The sequence below is a fragment of the Alosa alosa genome, chromosome 16 (assembly GCF_017589495.1).
Source record: "Alosa alosa isolate M-15738 ecotype Scorff River chromosome 16, AALO_Geno_1.1, whole genome shotgun sequence".
In the NCBI taxonomy this organism is placed as follows: domain Eukaryota; kingdom Metazoa; phylum Chordata; class Actinopteri; order Clupeiformes; family Clupeidae; genus Alosa; species Alosa alosa.
Window position 1 is genome coordinate 26,784,334 of NC_063204.1, and position 17,910 is coordinate 26,802,243.

Genomic DNA, 17,910 nt, shown 5'->3' on the forward strand with positions numbered 1-17,910 from the left:
GGCGGCTGACATTTGGGAAACCTGCGCAGGGAACTCTAGTGAGAGAGCTAATCGACTGACTGACCACTGGTGGAGAACTATGGGTAAGCGATGACCTGTGCTGGGGTCATGAGTTATGACAGAGTAGGGAAGAGGGGGTTGGGGGTGGGGGTGCTGTAAGGGATGCTGGCACTGAATGAATGAATGGGTGGATGTTTTGGACAATGGATGTTTTTTTTTTTTTTTTATCATTTTTTTTTTAGCTTTTTTATATATATATATATATATATATATATATATATATATATATATATATATATATATATATATATTCTATCCAAGAGAGACAGCGAGAGCTGCCTTGTGTGCGGCCTGCACTGGCTGTGTATATGAGACACAGGGGTAGAATGTGACATGACAGCAGGGGAAAAGGTTAGGGAGGGGAAGGGGAAGGGGAAGGGGATTGATCCTGCTTGTCTGGTCTAGTCCAGTCTGGCTCTCAGGATCTGGAGAGGGGAATAGAACCAAAGAACTGGAACCCTTTGGAACCGTAACCGGCTCGGCATGGTCAAGGAATGTCTTTCTGCCCGAGCAGGAATGTTTTGTCTTTTTATATTTTTTCCTGCTTTTTGCATCTCTCTCCATACTCTTAGCTACCTACTTTTGTTTTTCATTCAACTACCTTTTTGCCCCTTGTGTAACTTCTCTCTCGCTCTCTCGCTCGCTCGCTCTCTCTCTCTCGCTCTCTCTCTCTCTCTCTCTCTCTCTCTACACTTTCCCCTTGCAATGCTCTCCAGGTTTCTTTATTTTGAACCTGTGAATAAGTGAAGCTTTTTGTGATTTTTTTTTTTGGTGCTGGATCTCCTTTACTCAGTTCTGGTGCAGTGATGCATGGTGGGTAAATGTTGACACGCACTCTTGCCTCACTTGTATTCTTTGTTTTTAATTCTGTGGACCAATTCCAGCAGGAGGTGGGGAAGAGTGGGCGGTCAGACCTGTGGGAGGAGGGGAACGAGTCAGGGCTCTGTCGAACTCTTTTTTTATATTTCTTTTTTGACCTCTTAAGATCATGTGACCTAGGTGCTGCAGCTACTTTCTCTGTGTGGTCTGTGACAATGTGATGGGGGTGGTGGGGAGGAGTGGACAGGCAGGAGGGGGGAGAGGGGGTGGGGGGTGGGTGCTGACCCGGTAGAACTCGGAACACTGAGCTGGTCTGGAATTCTCTCTCAGGAGTGCCCGTCCCCGGGGCGTGCCAGTGACTGAATGTGTCTGACCCGTCATTGGCCGTCGGCCCCGGTCGGAAGGGTCCAAGCTACGGTGGCGTGGATGTCGGCGGGACTTGAATCACAGACAGAACCACACTGGACTGGCCGGGTCGTGCCGTGTCATTGGACAGCTTCCTGTCGGCTTGAGTGTATGTTGGTTTGTGTTTCATTTTGTTTTTGTTTTCTTTTTTAAAATAATGTACCATTTCTTCTGTTATTTTGTTGTTGTTTTAGTGACATGATCAATAAGAACATCTTGGTAGATGTGGTGCCAAGAAAACCAGAACCCAACTTCACCTACCCACTGATCCACCAGCCAAGTTAACACTTAAGTTAACAACTCACTCAACAAGACACACACACACACACACACACACACACACACACACACACACACACACACACACACACGCGGTAACCCACACCTTAGACTCCCACAGTTGATGGTCATATCATGATGGTCAATCCCAGACTCACACTCCAGTCTCGTTGGTGGTGACCCAGAAGACCCCTACACTGGCTCTCTCCCACCTCCCCAGTATCATTTTGGCCCCTCTTGTGTTCATCGTCTCACATTTTGCAATATTTGTGTGTACAGCAGTATTTTAATAAAGAATACCAAAACATACGTCCTTGGTCTTTTTGTCTTTTGTACAAAGGCTGTCTATTATACTGTGTTGTGATATGCAACTTCATAACAGATGTGTGACATTACATTGCCAAGCCAGTACAGATAATTTCTAAAACACTTCCTGAACATCAAAATTGGCTAACATCAATTACTCATCCCAACAAAATTAAGTGGCAATCACTTGCAACTACAACCACTTGCTTGTCAGCATTGCAATATTGAGAATAACAGCAATAAAGAGAATATAACAAACATAAACAATTTTTTGGTTTCATAACATTGAAATAATACTCCAATTTAAACATAAAAGTGAACTTATAGCTTATATGTGGTTTGGTAGTATATTCCTCAGTGGTAAGCACAAAAGCTTGGCAGTGGTGGTTCTTCATTTTGGTTACAAAAAGTGCTATGGGTGCCGATGCCAGGGCACAGTTTTAAAGGAGGGCAACTTAAATCCCAAAAACATGATGGCACTGAAGTGATCCGAAACTGCAACTGTTGAGCTTTATGTGAACGTGAATACAGCAGAGTAATAGTAGAATAATATCCCATAATATCCCACACTGAGTCACAGTAACAAAGTAATGGCCCCCATAATGAAGTCTTGTAGCATAAACTTCATCTTATGTGGGCGTATATTAAAGGTAATAGGTGATATTCAGTAGTATCTATTTAGCCATGCATGTTTCTGTCATTGTACAATACAATAGCTGATTCTGAGACCAGACCCTGGGGGGTATTTTACGAACATGGCCTGGTGACAAACTAGGGTGTTAACTTGGAGTAAGTGGTAAACCTCCTAATATAAGAGGCCAGTGGCTTCATTCTACAACATGTCCTGCGAATACCGCCCAGGGCTGGACCTAGAGTCCGCTATCTGTTACCCTGGACTTGATGCATCACCCCAATACTCAAGCAGCTCTATATAAAATCAAATAATAACGTCCAGCATATTAGTGTTTACAGCAATAGTAATTGGGTGGTACATTGTATTGTGCTCTAGTGAAGTACTTGGTACCGGTTATAGCTAAAGCACTAGTTGAGAGATAAGTTCACTTATTTAGCTTAGTAAGGGCTAAGAGGTGTGGTATGGAAAGCTGCCTCTTCTCATTTAAAAAGCACAGAGTTTAGATGGTTTAGTGTCCTACTTTATATTAAGTGTCCTTAATACAGTGTCCTTGTGGAATAAATGAAGAAAACATTGCACAGCTCAAGAAAGGACAAATATTGCATAACATATACTAGAGTAGGATGTAGACTTTAGACCTAATTGGAGGTTATGTTTTTCGTTTTGATTTGTTAGTCTGTTGGTTTGTCAGCAGGATTATGTAGACAGACAAACAGGCTGATTTTGATGATCAGTACTTGGAGAAGGGGTACAGTATGAGACAAGAACTCCTTACTATCTTAGAGCAGATCCACATCGAGGGGGCAGATCCACTTTTGTTCACTTTCTTTCACATTGCGACAGGCCATATTGGCCTTGGTGGAGTCCTGCACTCTCTGAGTGCCCTAATAGTCTATTACATACTAAGGATGGACACTACAGTACATATGAACACTTCATATAAAGTGAGGCCAAAAAGAGTGAGTTAGATGAGGTTGTATTAATGGAAGAGCAGAAACTGTTGATGCAGGCACGTCAGAATTAAGTGGTATGGAAAAGGGTCAGGTGAGATCAGAGATACAGTTGGGTGATATCAGCAGGAGTAGGATAGAGTTATAGATAGGATGATGTGCTAGAGTTAGAGTTTAGTGTGGGTGGGTGGTTTAATGTGGTGGTCTCGCTAAAAACAATTTTCACCTATTTCAGGTGATTCAAATAATGGTTCCCATTGTATAAGGCAGAAAACAACTGTACACTCATCACCGATTCCTATTTGTGGGTCCTGAATATTTTTCTATGAATCTAATCCCCTCGATGAATCTAATCTCATCTAATGAAAGGAAAATCTGGGCAGCACTCTAGAAAGATTTTCAAAAGGCTTTGTGCTCAAGATAGTCTGCACAAATAAACATGGCGAAAACAACTGGAGTGCTGTCCAAGGAACAAAAGAAGGGAATGGACATTAGAAGTAATACTCATGTTTGAGATGGAAGGGGCATGTTGTGATGGATGAATGAGAATTGATTTGCCATCGGGCAGTGCGTAAGACACCTGGCCCCTCACTCAGTATCACAGGGGATGATGTGACGATCCGTCTTCCTCTTCACACCAGAGGAGCTGCTCCTACGGGGCAGGGCCTGGGCCTCTCCCATGATGCCTCGGCACCTGATGAGGGAGAGGAGCCTGCAACCATTGAAACGTCTCGGTCAAACAGTGAGCTTCATTCAGACACATGGCTGCACATGTCGCAGGTGTGATGCATGTTTCAGGGTCTTCTGACTGGAAGTAAATGAGGTGTGGAGATATGACTGATTAAAGGAGAATTCCAGCGATTTTTCATATAGATCTGTTTCTGGAGCGCACTGAGTACTAGTTGTACCAAGTTTGAGTAGCTTCAGCCAACAGTTAGAGCTACCAGGCAGCTGTAGTGCTAAACACAACTATATGTTACACTGCACACACACTTTTTTTCCCCATCCTGACAGTACTCTGTGACCTCGAGAAACAGAGATCTATCGCCGGAAAAATCGCCGGAATTCTCCCTTAATGTCCTCACTCACTTGCTCAGGTTGCCAGTTTGGAGTTTTTCACTCCATTTGAGGTTCTTCAGCTCCTCTGAAGGTAGAACCATACCACTGTCTGTCTGGTTGTCCTAAGATAAATGTCATGATTTAGTCTGACTGAACAACATGGATTGAAATGTTTTCATTTCTATGGTGCTACGTTTATCAAGGTTTAACAAGGAAAACGTATCCCACTTCTGTATAGGACTTTCCAGACAGACCTGTGTGCATTTTGTTTAGGCTGAAACGCACCTCTGAGCTTTTATCCTGGGGATTTTCTTCAAAGGTACTGATGCCATCTGTCACTCTAGTGTTGATATATCTGAACAAATAGGCAAATGTGAGGTAACATTACACTGTACACATGCTACAGTTAGCATTTAACACATTCATGATGACAGCAGTTGCACATTCTTTCTCAACTCTCTGTTTATACACTGTAATCTCACCCATGATTTGCAGTCCTTTGGCTGGTGTCTCTGTAATCCTGCTGAATAACCACATTGCTTTCCTCACTCAGGAACGTGTCCAGGGGAATATAATCCTTCCCATCCTGGGCAGAGGGATAACATACTGTGGTGTAAAGAAACTAAGCAGGGTTTAAACTCACAACGCAATAAGGTGTTCTCTGGAGAAAAATCCCAGATGTGAAACAAAAGACTGAAACTTTTTCTTTTTATATCAAGAAGAGTGCCTTGGTTCATTCTTTTATATCACTTCTGGGATAACATACTGTGTGTACATATATACTAAGTATAAGTATAAGTATATATACTCTTTTGATCCCGTGAGGGAAATTTGGTCTCTGCATTTATCCCAATCCGTGAATTAGTGAAATACACTCAGCACACAGTGTACACACAGTGAGGTGAAGCACACACTAATACCGGCGCAGTGAGCTGCCTGCATCAACAGCGGCGCTTGGGGAACAGTGAGGGGTTAGGTGCCTTGCTCAAGGGCACTTCATCCGTGACAACTGGTCGGGGTTCGAACCGGCAACCCTTCGGTTACAAGTCCAAAGTGCTAACCAGTGGGCCACGGCTGTCCAAACTGTACTGTATGTCTGTGTATGGGGTGATGGTGGTGGTGGTGGTGGGGATCAAAGCAAGACAGAAAGTTCCCTGTGAGTAATCTATAAGATAAAAAATAAGAAGGAATATCCACACACAAGCTCCCCTTCTTTTTGTTTATTAAAGTTACACCAAAAGTTTAAAGTAAAAACTATTAAAGTACTTTTGGTGTAACTTTAATAAACAAAAAGAAGGGGAGCTTGTGTGCGGATATTCCTTCCTATTTTTTACGATATCACTTTTTTATCTAGCACCTACTTTTGGATGTGCGTACTTTATGTTTGTTTGGATAATCTATAAGCTAACCCACCTGCTTGACACGTGCCTGTAACAGGTTCCCGAGTGTGTTCACCAGAACAGAGAAGGTGGGCCTCTCACTTGGATTCTTCTCCCAGCAGGCTAGCATGGTGTTGTAGCTACAATAATACATTGAAAAGCCACATTAAGCTTTATTCCCAGCTCATATTCTCTCAGTTACTTAACTAGCAAATAAAAAAGACAATATATCAGTGAAATGATGTACAGCAGGACAACTACATGTACAGTTTCCAGCCTTAAATGCATAAGGAAACACAGTCCGATGTTGTTTGCTTGTTGTACATGGTTAATGTTCCTTACATCTCTGGGGTGCAGTATTCTGGGGCACGCATGCGTCTGCCGTGTTTCAGACGGTGGCAGAACTCCTCGTTCATGCTCAGTCCCGGGTATGGAGAGGCACCTGAACAGCAGGGCAGAACGGGTCAAAACTTCGAGGCCACAGTTACCGGGTGCAAATAAGGGGATATGGAGTTGAGGATTATGGAGGAAAGAGTTATAGTACTTACTTCATGAATACTCAGCGCATTTTGAATACTGTATGTTATTGTTATGATTATGGTTGTGGGATTTGGCAGATGCTTTTGTCCAAAGCGACATACAAATACAAAACAGTATAATACTTACATTTCACAGGGAACAATTTAAAATGTTGATCAGACTATAGCAATAGAATAGCAATAATAAACAACAATGTCAATTCAATCAATAGCCTAATGGAATAAACAATGAAAATGAAGGAAAATAGCAATAATAAACAATAATGTATTCTAGAAATCTAGACGCACCCTAGCGGCAGCAAATGTAATTTGCAGCCAGGGTAGTCTAGCAACTCTCCGTTGGCTTGCGAGCTGGAAAAATAAAACTTCACGTGAATTTCCTGCTACTTGAAAACAAAGAAGATGGATGCTGCTGCTGGACTCGAGTTAAGCTTTTTTTAAATTGGCAAAAGTTTGATCAACTAGCCAACTAGCTCTGCTGGTGAGAAAATGCATGGGACTCATGAGTTGTAGCGCTATCCTATTGTGTACAGAGGAAATTTGAAAGACAACCGTTTATCGCACCCATCGGATTGAGCGATGCCAATGGTAAGTTCCCAGACCCTACATCTTGATGTGGGTCTGGCTCGTCAGGCTAACAATAATGTCCATTCAATCAGTAATATAATAAAATAACAATAACAATAGCATGGTAAGACTACAGTGAGGAGAATATCAATAATAAACAACAATGTCAAATTGATCAACAGCCTAATGAAAATAAACAATACTATACAAACCATAATGCATAAGAAGTGCTTAATAAACTAAGTGCATGTTGAACAGATATGCCTTTAGACCCCTTTTGAAAGACCCAAAACTATCCCAGGAACGTAGAGCACTGGGCAACTCATTCCACCAACAAATGTGTGTGTGTGTGTGTGTGTGTGCATGTGTGTGTGCGTGCTTTCTTGCGTGCGTGCATGCGTGCGTGCGTGTGTGCGTGTGTGAGCTTGCATGCGTGTGTGAGAGGGAGTGTGTGTGTGTGTGTGTGTGTGTGTGTGTGTGTGTGTGTGTGTGTGTGTGTGTGTGTGTGTGTTAGATAGTCATATTGACATAAGGATGACACACCCAGAGAGAAGATCTCCCACAGCAGGATGCCAAAGGACCACACGTCGCTCTGGGTGGTGAACACCTTGTCAAAGATGGACTCTGGGGCCATCCACTTCAGAGGCAACCTGGCCTGGGTTGACAAAGAAGCAGATAAGCAATCAACAAACATTTGTCCATATGTAACATATGCCCATATACAAACAAAAAAGCAGACAAACAGACAAACACACTTATTTATTTTACCAGAACAGTAGTTGAGTTTAGAATAGATCAAGACCAGATGATATAGTGGACCTGTGATCTTCATCACAGGATGTTAGCAACTCACATCTCCCTTGCGTACATAGTCAGGGTTCTTGTAGATGTCTCGCGCCAGACCGAAGTCACAAATCTTCACAATGTTGTTATCGGAAAGCAAGATGTTCCTGGCAGCCAGATCACGGTGGATACACTGCCAGCCATAGGTTCAGAAAACACTACTGTCAATATCGGTTAAAGTGCAAGACAAGTGTAAAAAGTGTGAAGTTGTGAAGTTAGACACATTCTGATGACCTCTAACAGACAACATGAAGAGCTATCATGTCAGTTACCAGTGGTCGGAAAGGTTCATTTTGAAATGCAATAGGTTAAAGGTTACTAGCTATCATGTTAAATAATGTAATAAGCAACATAACTAATTTGGCTTCTTCATCAAAGTAATGTAAGTTATTACATTTGATTACTTTTTGATTGACATACAAGAGGCAGTGCAACTTTATACAAGAGCCCAATAAAAAACACAAAACATTTGAGCACATTGGCAAATTAATGGAGCCTGTGTGTGTGTGTGTGTGTGTGTGTGTGTGTGTGTGTGTGTGTGTGTGTGTGTGTGTGTGTACACGCCATGTCATGTTTATAACATGGTCATGTTTGTGTGGTATAGATGCAAAGCACTATTAAACGGGTTATGTCACCTTTCGAGAGGACAGAAACTCCATGCCTCTGGCCACCTGGAAACTGTATGAAATTAAGTCCTCAAAGAGGAGAGGAGACTCCAAAGTCCAAACTGAAGAAGAAGAATGGAGGGCAAAGACTAACATCTCAATAACAAGACCAGAAACATGAAGGTTATATATTATGTACAAAGACATGTAATCACACAGTTAACTGCTAACTGCTAACAGGTAACTGAACAACAACCAAATTATTTGTTTGTCTATTTGTTTGTTTGTTAGTTGGTTTGTTTATGATGTATTATTATTTCATATCTCTGCCTCACCTTGGCTCTCTTCCTCTTCCTCTCTCTCTTCGCCAAACCCTGAACTGACACTGCTTTGGCTACTGGCCACGCTCAGCAGACGCCTGTCCCCGCAATCCCCCTCTCCTCTCACCTGAAACACAACGCTCTGGTCAGGCTGGGTCAGGTCAGAGAGTAGAAATGTTCTTACATACAGGAACAGGCAGTGGTGTACTACGTGATACGCAGGACTACGCAGTATACCCACTTAAAAAGCATCGCCATCTCAGTATACCCACTTAAAATATGCAAGGATACATATTAACATTTGGGGTTAATCATAGTATACCCACTACAGCTAACTACTACTACTTCACAGTATATCCACTATAACTAGACTACACCACTGGGAACAGGGCTAATGTTTATATGGGAGTTAGAAACAAAGTCTGTTGCTCTAAAGACGGCAGAGGGAATTCCGTATGCTGCCCTGTGTATGTAAAATCAGAGGTTGGTTCTCCAGATGTTGATTTCAGGGCAGATGTTGAGAGGTACGCTGTCTGGTCAAGACTGTGAAGTTTTTGATCTTAACACAACAGCTGAATGGCAAAGAAAACAAGTGTTGGTAAAGACACTTCATTAGGAGAGGGAAAAAGACAATATCACTTTTCATATTTTTGAACATGTAATATTCAGCAAGCATATAAATTCCCATAGTGCTTTGCTTGACTCTGTTGGCCAAATGGACACAGAGTTGTGCCCAGATGCGGAGATGGGCACCGCTGGGTGTTGGCTAGTTGGTAACACTTTATAATAAGGTGTCATAATAAATAGCAGACTAGTCCAGGGGTTCTCAAACTTTTGTGGGCCGGGGACCCCTCATGGAGTGGAAAATTCTCCAAGGACCCCTCATAATCACAACACATTAAACTTAAGTTAAGTACCGGTATGTTAGATGCTTATGTTATATGTATTTTATAAAACATAGAGGGCTAATACCACAATAGTCATGTTAGCAAACTTCGACAGTATGTAGGATTTTTTAAAGGTTTGTTGTTTCTTTGTCAAATGTAGGCCTATTGTGTTGAACACACAGTGTTTGCTTCACATAACTTTTATTTTGTTGGCGGTTAAAGTGTTTTGACGTATTGATGTAACGTATCAGCAGGTCAATTGGGCAAACACTGACACTGTAGCATTTTTCGCCATATAAGACAATTTCATATTTTGTAGCAAACTTTGTCAGGGACCCCCTGACAATGTGCTGCGGACCCCACTTTGAGAACCAATAGACTAGTCATTACCTAACCCTTTGGTAAAGGTGCTCTAAGCGATGCTGGGTAACGTCATTTCTGTTGACTTTCAAACAAAACAGAGAGCTAGCTCGCTACTTCCTCCCCCTCCCTCCCGTGCTGCTCCCGTGCATTTGAAGCTCTCCTTCAATTCCTCTGTGATTTGCTGGAACAGTTATGTTTTATGGGCTAGGTTTGATCAGGTTGTTTTTGTTGCCGTTTTTGGAGCCTGTGCTGTCCACAGAGATCGCATTTTTTTACAGTGCATTCAGGACACAGACAGCTGGCGGTTGGTTAGGTGATGTTTGCAGTAAGTGTCATAAAATGTTTTAGCCTAAAAAACGTGTGGCATCGCTAAGAGTAGTGGTTTTCAAAGTGGGGGCCACGAGGGCCTCAGCAAGATGGAAAGAAAAATAAAAGCAACAAATAAATACATTTGAAAAATTTTAAATATACCCATTACTATGAGGGTTGTTATACAATGCCATTATAATAATTTGTCACATATCTGAACATTATTTTCCATGATAATGACTGGGAATAATAGTAGAGTGATAGCTGTCATATAGCAGAAAGCCCCAAATGTAATTTTACACACTGTATGCTCCATCACAAAGTGCTTGTGGCTAAAATAATTATTAGGATTAGCTTAATGATGGGTTTAATAACACATCAAGATGTCCTTGGCCAGAACCTAGTGGTATTTGGGGGGCCTTGTCAAGGAAAAGTTTCGGAACCCCTGGCTTAGAGCACCTTTAACATTTGTAAATTGTTCCTAAAATATCTATTTGGCACAAGTTAATAGTTACACCATTACTGGTGTAATAAATGCAATGAAATTGTGTTTGTAAAGATGTAAAGTGCTTATTGGACTTTGGGGAGGGATTTTTGAGGGATTGGGAATGTGGGTTGTGGTTTAGGCTGTGTCGAGACTGTGTGTGAGTGTTGGGTGTTGGATTGTGGGGGCAATAAAGACAGAAAACTATTAACTTGTGCCAAATAGATATTTTAGTAACAATTTACAAAAATTAACAAAGGGTTAGGTAATGACTAGTTTGCTATTTATTATGGCACCTTATTATAAAGTGTTACCGGCTAGTTTCTTGCTTTGAAAGTGTCACTGAACCATTTGACCTTTTCTTGTTAGTTCATGGTGCTTACAGTAGACAGGCACTTGGTGATGGTATCACCATATGGTAAATAAAGGCAGATTAAAGAAGTGAAACATAACACAAGAACAGACGAATTGTGACAGAAGGAAGTACTGGCCTATTTGACAAAGAGGAAGTATCACATAGGTGCAAAAACATCATAATACTCTTAAAAGAGTGAACAGCCCTGGAAACACAGGAGGCCCGCGGGCAAACGACAGTGATGATGTTACTGTGGGTACAATGACATTGGCAATTACCTGTGATGCCAACCATAAGAATATGAGTTTTAGACGGGCTAATGCTATGACAAGGAAGTGAACTGCATATCAGTATGGGAGTGTGATACTATTTTAATAAACCAGACCAATTGTCACTAGCTAAGCCTAACTATGGGTAGAACTGTCACTGCAAGCTGATTAGAGGGGATAAATGGATGGATGGATAGAAGTTGAATGGATAGATGGATGGATGGATGGATGGATAGATGGATAGATGGATAGATGTGTGTATGTATGTATATATGTATGGATATGATATGTAGATGAAGACCTGCAGTGCTTCACCTTACCCTGTTCATTAGGAACACCTGACGCTTGCTCTTCAGGTATGCAGACAGGTTTCCATGTCTGCAGTACTCCACAATGACCATCAGGGGCCCTGCTGAGGTGAAACACTAATGAACCTGACACCTGACCCACCAAGACCAAGAGCTTTGGGGACATGCATTATGTTCACTTAAAAAAACCCCTGCATACTTGTACAGACACATACATACATATATGCACACAGACACACACACACACACACAAAGATACACAAATATTGGTACAGATATAAACTGACACACTTACAAACACATAAACAAATACATTCACTTTCACCAACATTTCACACATACACACCTCCAGGTTTGGTACAGGCTCCCAGTAAATTGACCACATTTAGGTGATGTCCAATATGGTTGAGAATCTTCAACTCAGTCATCAGAGCCTTGTGCTCACTGGGTGTGGCTCCCTCTAGTGGAATGCAAATGCAACTACATTTTTACACAAAACGTAATGTCTGTGACAGTGGCAACGCAAAAAGAATATAAAAGCTTCTATACACATTGGGGAACATTGGCCAAAATGCACATATCATATAATTGAAGACTTCAAGTCTTATCTTACTGTCTAACATCATGCGTTTTGTGTTGCGAGTTTTGTGTAGTATTTCAAACATCATGAGTTGAATACCACAGAAGTGGGTTATCGTTGGCATTTGAGTGTGTGTCCCACTTCTGCTGAGGTGTGTGTGTGTGTGTGTGCATGCGTGCGTGTGTGCGTGTGTGCGTGCATCATGCATGCGTTCGTGCATGTATGTGTCTGTGTAGATGTGTGTGCGAGTCATACTGTCTAACATCATGCGTTGTGTTGCGTGTTTTGTATAGTATTACAAACGTCCTGACCTTTCTAAACTTCTAAACAACAAATATGTATTGTTTTAACATGGTCATTGGTCATACACATTTATCAGAGAAATTATCTACAAAGTCATCCGAGAAGGAAAATAGGGAGCTACATTCCTTATTGCACTATATAGCTTATGTCCAGGGGGCTATATAGGGGCTATATGGTGTGAATGAATTTCATATGTGAGGTCAATTTTCAGTTGTGTATATGAATGCATTTCAGTGTATGTGAGAGCGTTTCAACAGTGTATGTAAAAGGTTTCACTATAGTTTCAATTGGAGCTTTTCGGTTGTGTGTGTGGGAAGCTAATATTTCAGTTGTCTATGTGTGAGGCTTTCACTATAGCGTGTGAACGGTTTCATATGTGTGTGACAGGATGTGGTGTGGATATAAGTGCATTTTATTCTTACTAGTGTGTTTGAGAGCATTTCAAAAGTGTATATAAAAGGTTTCACCAGTGTTTATGAGAGGTTTTTTAGTTGTGTATGTAAGCGTATCAGTTTTAAGTTGTTTATGTGAAAGCTTTTCACTGGTATGTGACTGAGGTTTTCAGTATAGTTTGTGAATGAGTATTTTACGTGTGTGTATGCAGGCTAGTTCTAAATAATGTCCCAGATGGCCCCTCATATATAACCCCTCTATACCTTTCAGCATCTTGACGGCCACTGTGCTGCAGCCATAAGAACTCCCGATGCCAAACGCGGATGCCTGCACCACCTTCCCAAACGCTCCCTGTCCCAGAGGCCTCTCTGCCAGACACACATGATCACACACTCAATACTGAATCTCAATAACCAACACTTACAGCCAATAACTAAAAATCACACAACCTTTCATATGACAAATCCAAACTTCATGAACCACCTAATATTCATTTATATGGCATTTTCAAATTTAACAAAAACAAACCAGCCACAGTTTTTAGTTGTGAAGTAAATCTTTCATCTTTTCTGATCAAATGCATATCACATAAAGTAATTGATGTAATTCCACCAGTCTTCCGATGCACTGTTCGACTGCACGCTGTGTCTCTATTTACTCTGCCTGTGCTGTTTCCATTTTACAGGTCCCTTAGTGTTGTTACATTGGGACAGTTGCCCACCCAATTGGGCTATTTTACTCCAACATTCTATTAATGATTTCATCATTTGGGCTATATTTTATTTTCATACTGTAAGGTGTTCAGCACTCTGTAGGCAGGATTTTTCCAGTATGATCTGGCAACCCTGATAGTGAGCCAGAGGCACCCCAATGTGCAAAATCTGGCAGTCAGTCATATACACAATCAAACACCATAAAGCCATGTAGGCATCACCCTTCTGTGTACCGAGTTTGAGGTGGTCCCGAGGAAACTCCCACTGGGCAGGGTCAAATTGCAGCCTATCACATTGCTCGGCCAGAGGTCCCTCCCCTGGGTCCAGGATGATAGACAGGTACTCGGGTTTAGTGGCTGAGTGACGCGGCTGTCGGAGAGAGAGGAAGAACGTCACAAGAAGCTAATGTACCTGAGCTATAACCTGTAGCTATAACTCAGGCCTACAAAGCAAGGTGCCAACAACGGCAAGAGCATCATTTAGGTTCCCAATGAGTGCAGATTTAAATAAGACATATAGTTTTACTGTATATTCGCCTTATTCACCAGTAGATGGTGGTGGTAATGCACTCCGTTTGCAAACTGCCAAAAAAAACTCACTGAAGAAGAACAGGCCAGTGAACCTTTCTTCTTTCTTTTTTGTGTGTATGTATAAAGGTCATTTGTAATGCTGTATCTGAAGCTAAGCCATTGATAATTATCATAATAATGAATTATTGACCTATGCATGTATTGGTAGGATCCATTTGGTTTTTGTTATTCATTTTTTGGAAGAAGAATTGGATCTAATAATTTGGATGACCCCCAGAAGTGACTCTGTGGGACTCCTGAGGACTTCCCCTGTTAAATAAAGGTATCATCGAACAAATCAACTGAGTTAAGTCTGAACAGAAACTTCTCATGAAAGTGAATAGAGCATTTGTATCTGTCAGATTTGTCAATGATGTAACAGGATGGGCCTGTCTGATTTTAAGCCCTGAAATGTAAACACAAGCCACAACTTTTTTCCCAAGAGGAGCGTTTAAGAGGAAGGGAATAGTGTCCTTGAACTGAGCTTCATTTTGCTGCTGTCAATTCCAAGTATTTCTCTGTTTTTATCTTTTATAACGCAAGGGGCCACATTTAGCCGTGAGAAGCTTTGGCAGTGGGATGTGGAGGGGAAGTTTTGATTGGCCGCCGTCACCTGTTTGAGTTTGCGAATGAGGAGCGTGAGCAGAAGCCAGAAGATGGTGGCCACCATGCATGCACACACCAGCGTGAGAACCTCCAGAGACACCTCCTCAGCTGAACCTAGAGCACAGCAACGCAGGAACACAAGCAGATGTCAGAGGTTCATTACACACTCACACACACGCATGCATGCATGTACACGCACACACACACACACACACACACACACACACACACACACACACACACACACACACACACACACACACACACACACACACATTTTACCCCACACATACACACAAATATGCATACACACACGCACACACACACACACACACACACATTTTAGCCCATACATGCACATAAATATGCATACACACATGCAGATAAACACCAACACACACAAACACACACATATACAAACACACGCACACACACACACACAAGCATGCATGCACACAAATGCAGATGCACAAATGCACACACGCACGCATACATGCATACAGTATACATATGCACACACACACACAGCATAGCAATCTCAAGTTCTTTGACAAGAGGGGAAAGAACTAGTCAGTATTTGCACGTGTCTGTGTGTGCATGCGCTTGCACTGATAACCCAAGCTGGGGAGGGGGTAATAATCATGGTGGGGAGACTTTCCAGTAAATGTTCAGTATGTAGTACTTCTCCCATCCCAAAGGGGGCGCTCAAATGTCATTACTACAGCCGCTACGTGAAAAACCTCACAAACAGGCATAACAGCCTCTCCCACAGAATGCCATTCATCTTGCCCGATTTTGTTTTGAAGATGCAGAAATAGCTAAACAGTTTATGGGTTGCAAACCAAAGGCCTTCCGTAGGAAATCAAAAAGGGAGACAACTTCCTTCCTGGTTCATCAGAACACAACAACACCAGCCTAACCCCCACCACCCCCCCCACCCTCTAAACCCCTCTCCACCCCCCACCAACCCTTCTCCTTGAGCTGGCGAAGAGGCGTCCGCTCGCTCTTGTATCCGGAGGTCTCCCTCTCTGTGCAACAGGAGGGGTGGGGGGTGCTGCTAGGAGCTAATTAGTTCCACCAGATTCCAACGTCACCAGACACTTATCAGGCTCTTCACATGGGGCTGGTTGGTCTGAGGTCCTTGGCCCTCCTTGGCCGATAAGAGCACCTGGACTCAGGCACTGTTTATTTGCCGAAGATTTGTAGCCTCCTCGGTTTCCTGCCTCCGCATTGTGCTGGTTCAGATGGACGGGGCGGCCACATGCGTGGTCAGTTAACGTCGGAGCATCTCTTGTCTCGCTGTGTTTTTGCTGGGCTAAAATTAGATGCTTAGAGGCGCTTCTGCGTTTAGAGGCTGAACAAATGTTTAGATTGGTCATTCAGAGGAAGAGAGAGAGAATGCTGGATTTTCATGAAAGAGACTGAAATAAGAGTGAAACAAGTGGACGATGAGGATGTCATCTTTTTCGGGCAGTGTGATGCAGGGTAATTTGAGTTACGGTCTGTTCTCACCTTCAACCCAAACGTAGGCGGAGCTTTCCACAGATCCCCTCTCATTGGTGGCTTGGCAGGTGTACAAGCCCTCATCCTCGACTGTGATTCGCTCAATGTGGAGAGCCCCGCCCTCTGGTGCCATCATGATGCCTTGAGAAAGAAAGGAAGAGAGTGAATGAAGGAAAGAGAGAGAAAGAGAGAGGGGAACATTTCAAAAAGCAAAGAAGAAGAGAATGAAGATAGGAGAGGGTCAGAAGATATACAGCAAGAGAGAAAAAGAGAAAGGAGAAATAAGAGGAAGAACGATACAGAGACAGAAAAAGAGAGAAGAAAAGACAGACAGAGGGAGGGAGAGAGGGAGGGAGGGAGGGAGAGTGTCTCACCGGACACCTGGTGGAGCCTCCTGTGGTCCTTGTACCATGCGACGCGGGGCGGCGGGACCCCTGTGACGGGGCACTGCAGGGTCACTGAGGTGCTGACGTTCACTCTGCAGTCGCTCAGGTTCTGCAGCAGCAACGGAGCCGCCAGGGCTACAGGGACAGAAATCACAACCTCATAAGACTCAGTGTGTGAGTGTGTGTGTGTGTGTGTGTGTGTGTGTGTGTGTGTGCATGAGTGCATGAGTGTATACCAGCGTGTATGGGGGTTCACGTGTGTGCGTGTGTGTGTGTGTGTGTGTGTGTGTGTGTGTGTGTGTGTGTGCATGAGTGTATACCAGTGTGTATGGGGGTTCGTATGTGTGTGTGTGTGTTTGCAAGCGTGTGTGTATGTGTGTGTGTGTGTGTGTGTGTGGGGGGGGCGTGCGTCCCATGTGCAAAACGGCATGTGTGTGTGTTTCTCGTTCTGTTCGCCAGATTTCATGCCAGAGGATGTCTTGTTGATGTTGTCATGTCTAGTGGAATGTATGATGTTTTCTGATAGAAAATGAGTCCACACAATCCCAAATGAATGCTTCGCTATGAAGAGCAATGCGTCACCACTCATGAATGGTATAAATACCGTGCCAACATTACAATTGCTCAGCAAACCACTTACATAATGTGTGACGTTTCATGTTGTTTCTCACTTTCTCTGTTCTCATTCACTGCTGTAGTTTTGTGAAGAGTGCAATGAATTGCTATTCTTTTGCTGCAACATTTGGACTGTTCTGGAATGTTTGACTTGCAGCCAATGGGAGCTCTGCCATTTGGTGACAACCCTGCGGTCACTGGTGTGACACAAATTGTTGAAAATGGACTAAACCATGATTTCCGCTACAGCTGACAGGGGACTGGCTCACGTTCGCTTGGGCCTAAAACACAATTTCCTCCCAACTTGGACTACAGGGACGTCACTTTTTTTTTAGTGGCGGACCCAAAAGTTAAGTTGGGATCTCGGCCATATTCAATATTAATCCTGAGAAGAAAAAAAAAACCCTTTTTGCTACCGAGGTAACTTCACCTAACATGTGTTAAAATCTTTAATTGAAGAAATCCCTTGGGTCTTTTTTTCTTAAAGGAGGCCACGCATACA

General features: G+C 42.7%; 1 protein-coding gene across 2 annotated transcripts in view; it reads right to left on the minus strand.

Moving 5' to 3' along the window:
- Nucleotides 1–1,759: 1,759 nt before the first annotated feature.
- Nucleotides 1,760–17,910, minus strand: part of flt1 (fms related receptor tyrosine kinase 1) — a 49,322-nt gene continuing 33,171 nt past the window's right edge. For both annotated transcript variants that reach the window (XM_048266032.1, XM_048266031.1), the window contains exons 14-30: nucleotides 16,782–16,928; nucleotides 16,417–16,548; nucleotides 14,912–15,018; nucleotides 13,963–14,098; nucleotides 13,280–13,384; nucleotides 12,087–12,200; nucleotides 11,753–11,841; nucleotides 8,781–8,892; nucleotides 8,476–8,567; nucleotides 7,851–7,973; nucleotides 7,541–7,652; nucleotides 6,234–6,333; nucleotides 5,926–6,031; nucleotides 4,995–5,098; nucleotides 4,798–4,867; nucleotides 4,543–4,634; nucleotides 1,760–4,165 (exon numbers count right to left, since the gene is read on the minus strand). In XM_048266032.1, coding sequence (XP_048121989.1) covers nucleotides 4,042–4,165; nucleotides 4,543–4,634; nucleotides 4,798–4,867; nucleotides 4,995–5,098; nucleotides 5,926–6,031; nucleotides 6,234–6,333; nucleotides 7,541–7,652; nucleotides 7,851–7,973; nucleotides 8,476–8,567; nucleotides 8,781–8,892; nucleotides 11,753–11,841; nucleotides 12,087–12,200; nucleotides 13,280–13,384; nucleotides 13,963–14,098; nucleotides 14,912–15,018; nucleotides 16,417–16,548; nucleotides 16,782–16,928 — 1,865 coding nt within the window. In that variant the 3' untranslated portion in view covers nucleotides 1,760–4,041. The remainder of the gene's footprint in view (nucleotides 4,166–4,542; nucleotides 4,635–4,797; nucleotides 4,868–4,994; nucleotides 5,099–5,925; nucleotides 6,032–6,233; nucleotides 6,334–7,540; nucleotides 7,653–7,850; nucleotides 7,974–8,475; nucleotides 8,568–8,780; nucleotides 8,893–11,752; nucleotides 11,842–12,086; nucleotides 12,201–13,279; nucleotides 13,385–13,962; nucleotides 14,099–14,911; nucleotides 15,019–16,416; nucleotides 16,549–16,781; nucleotides 16,929–17,910) is intronic.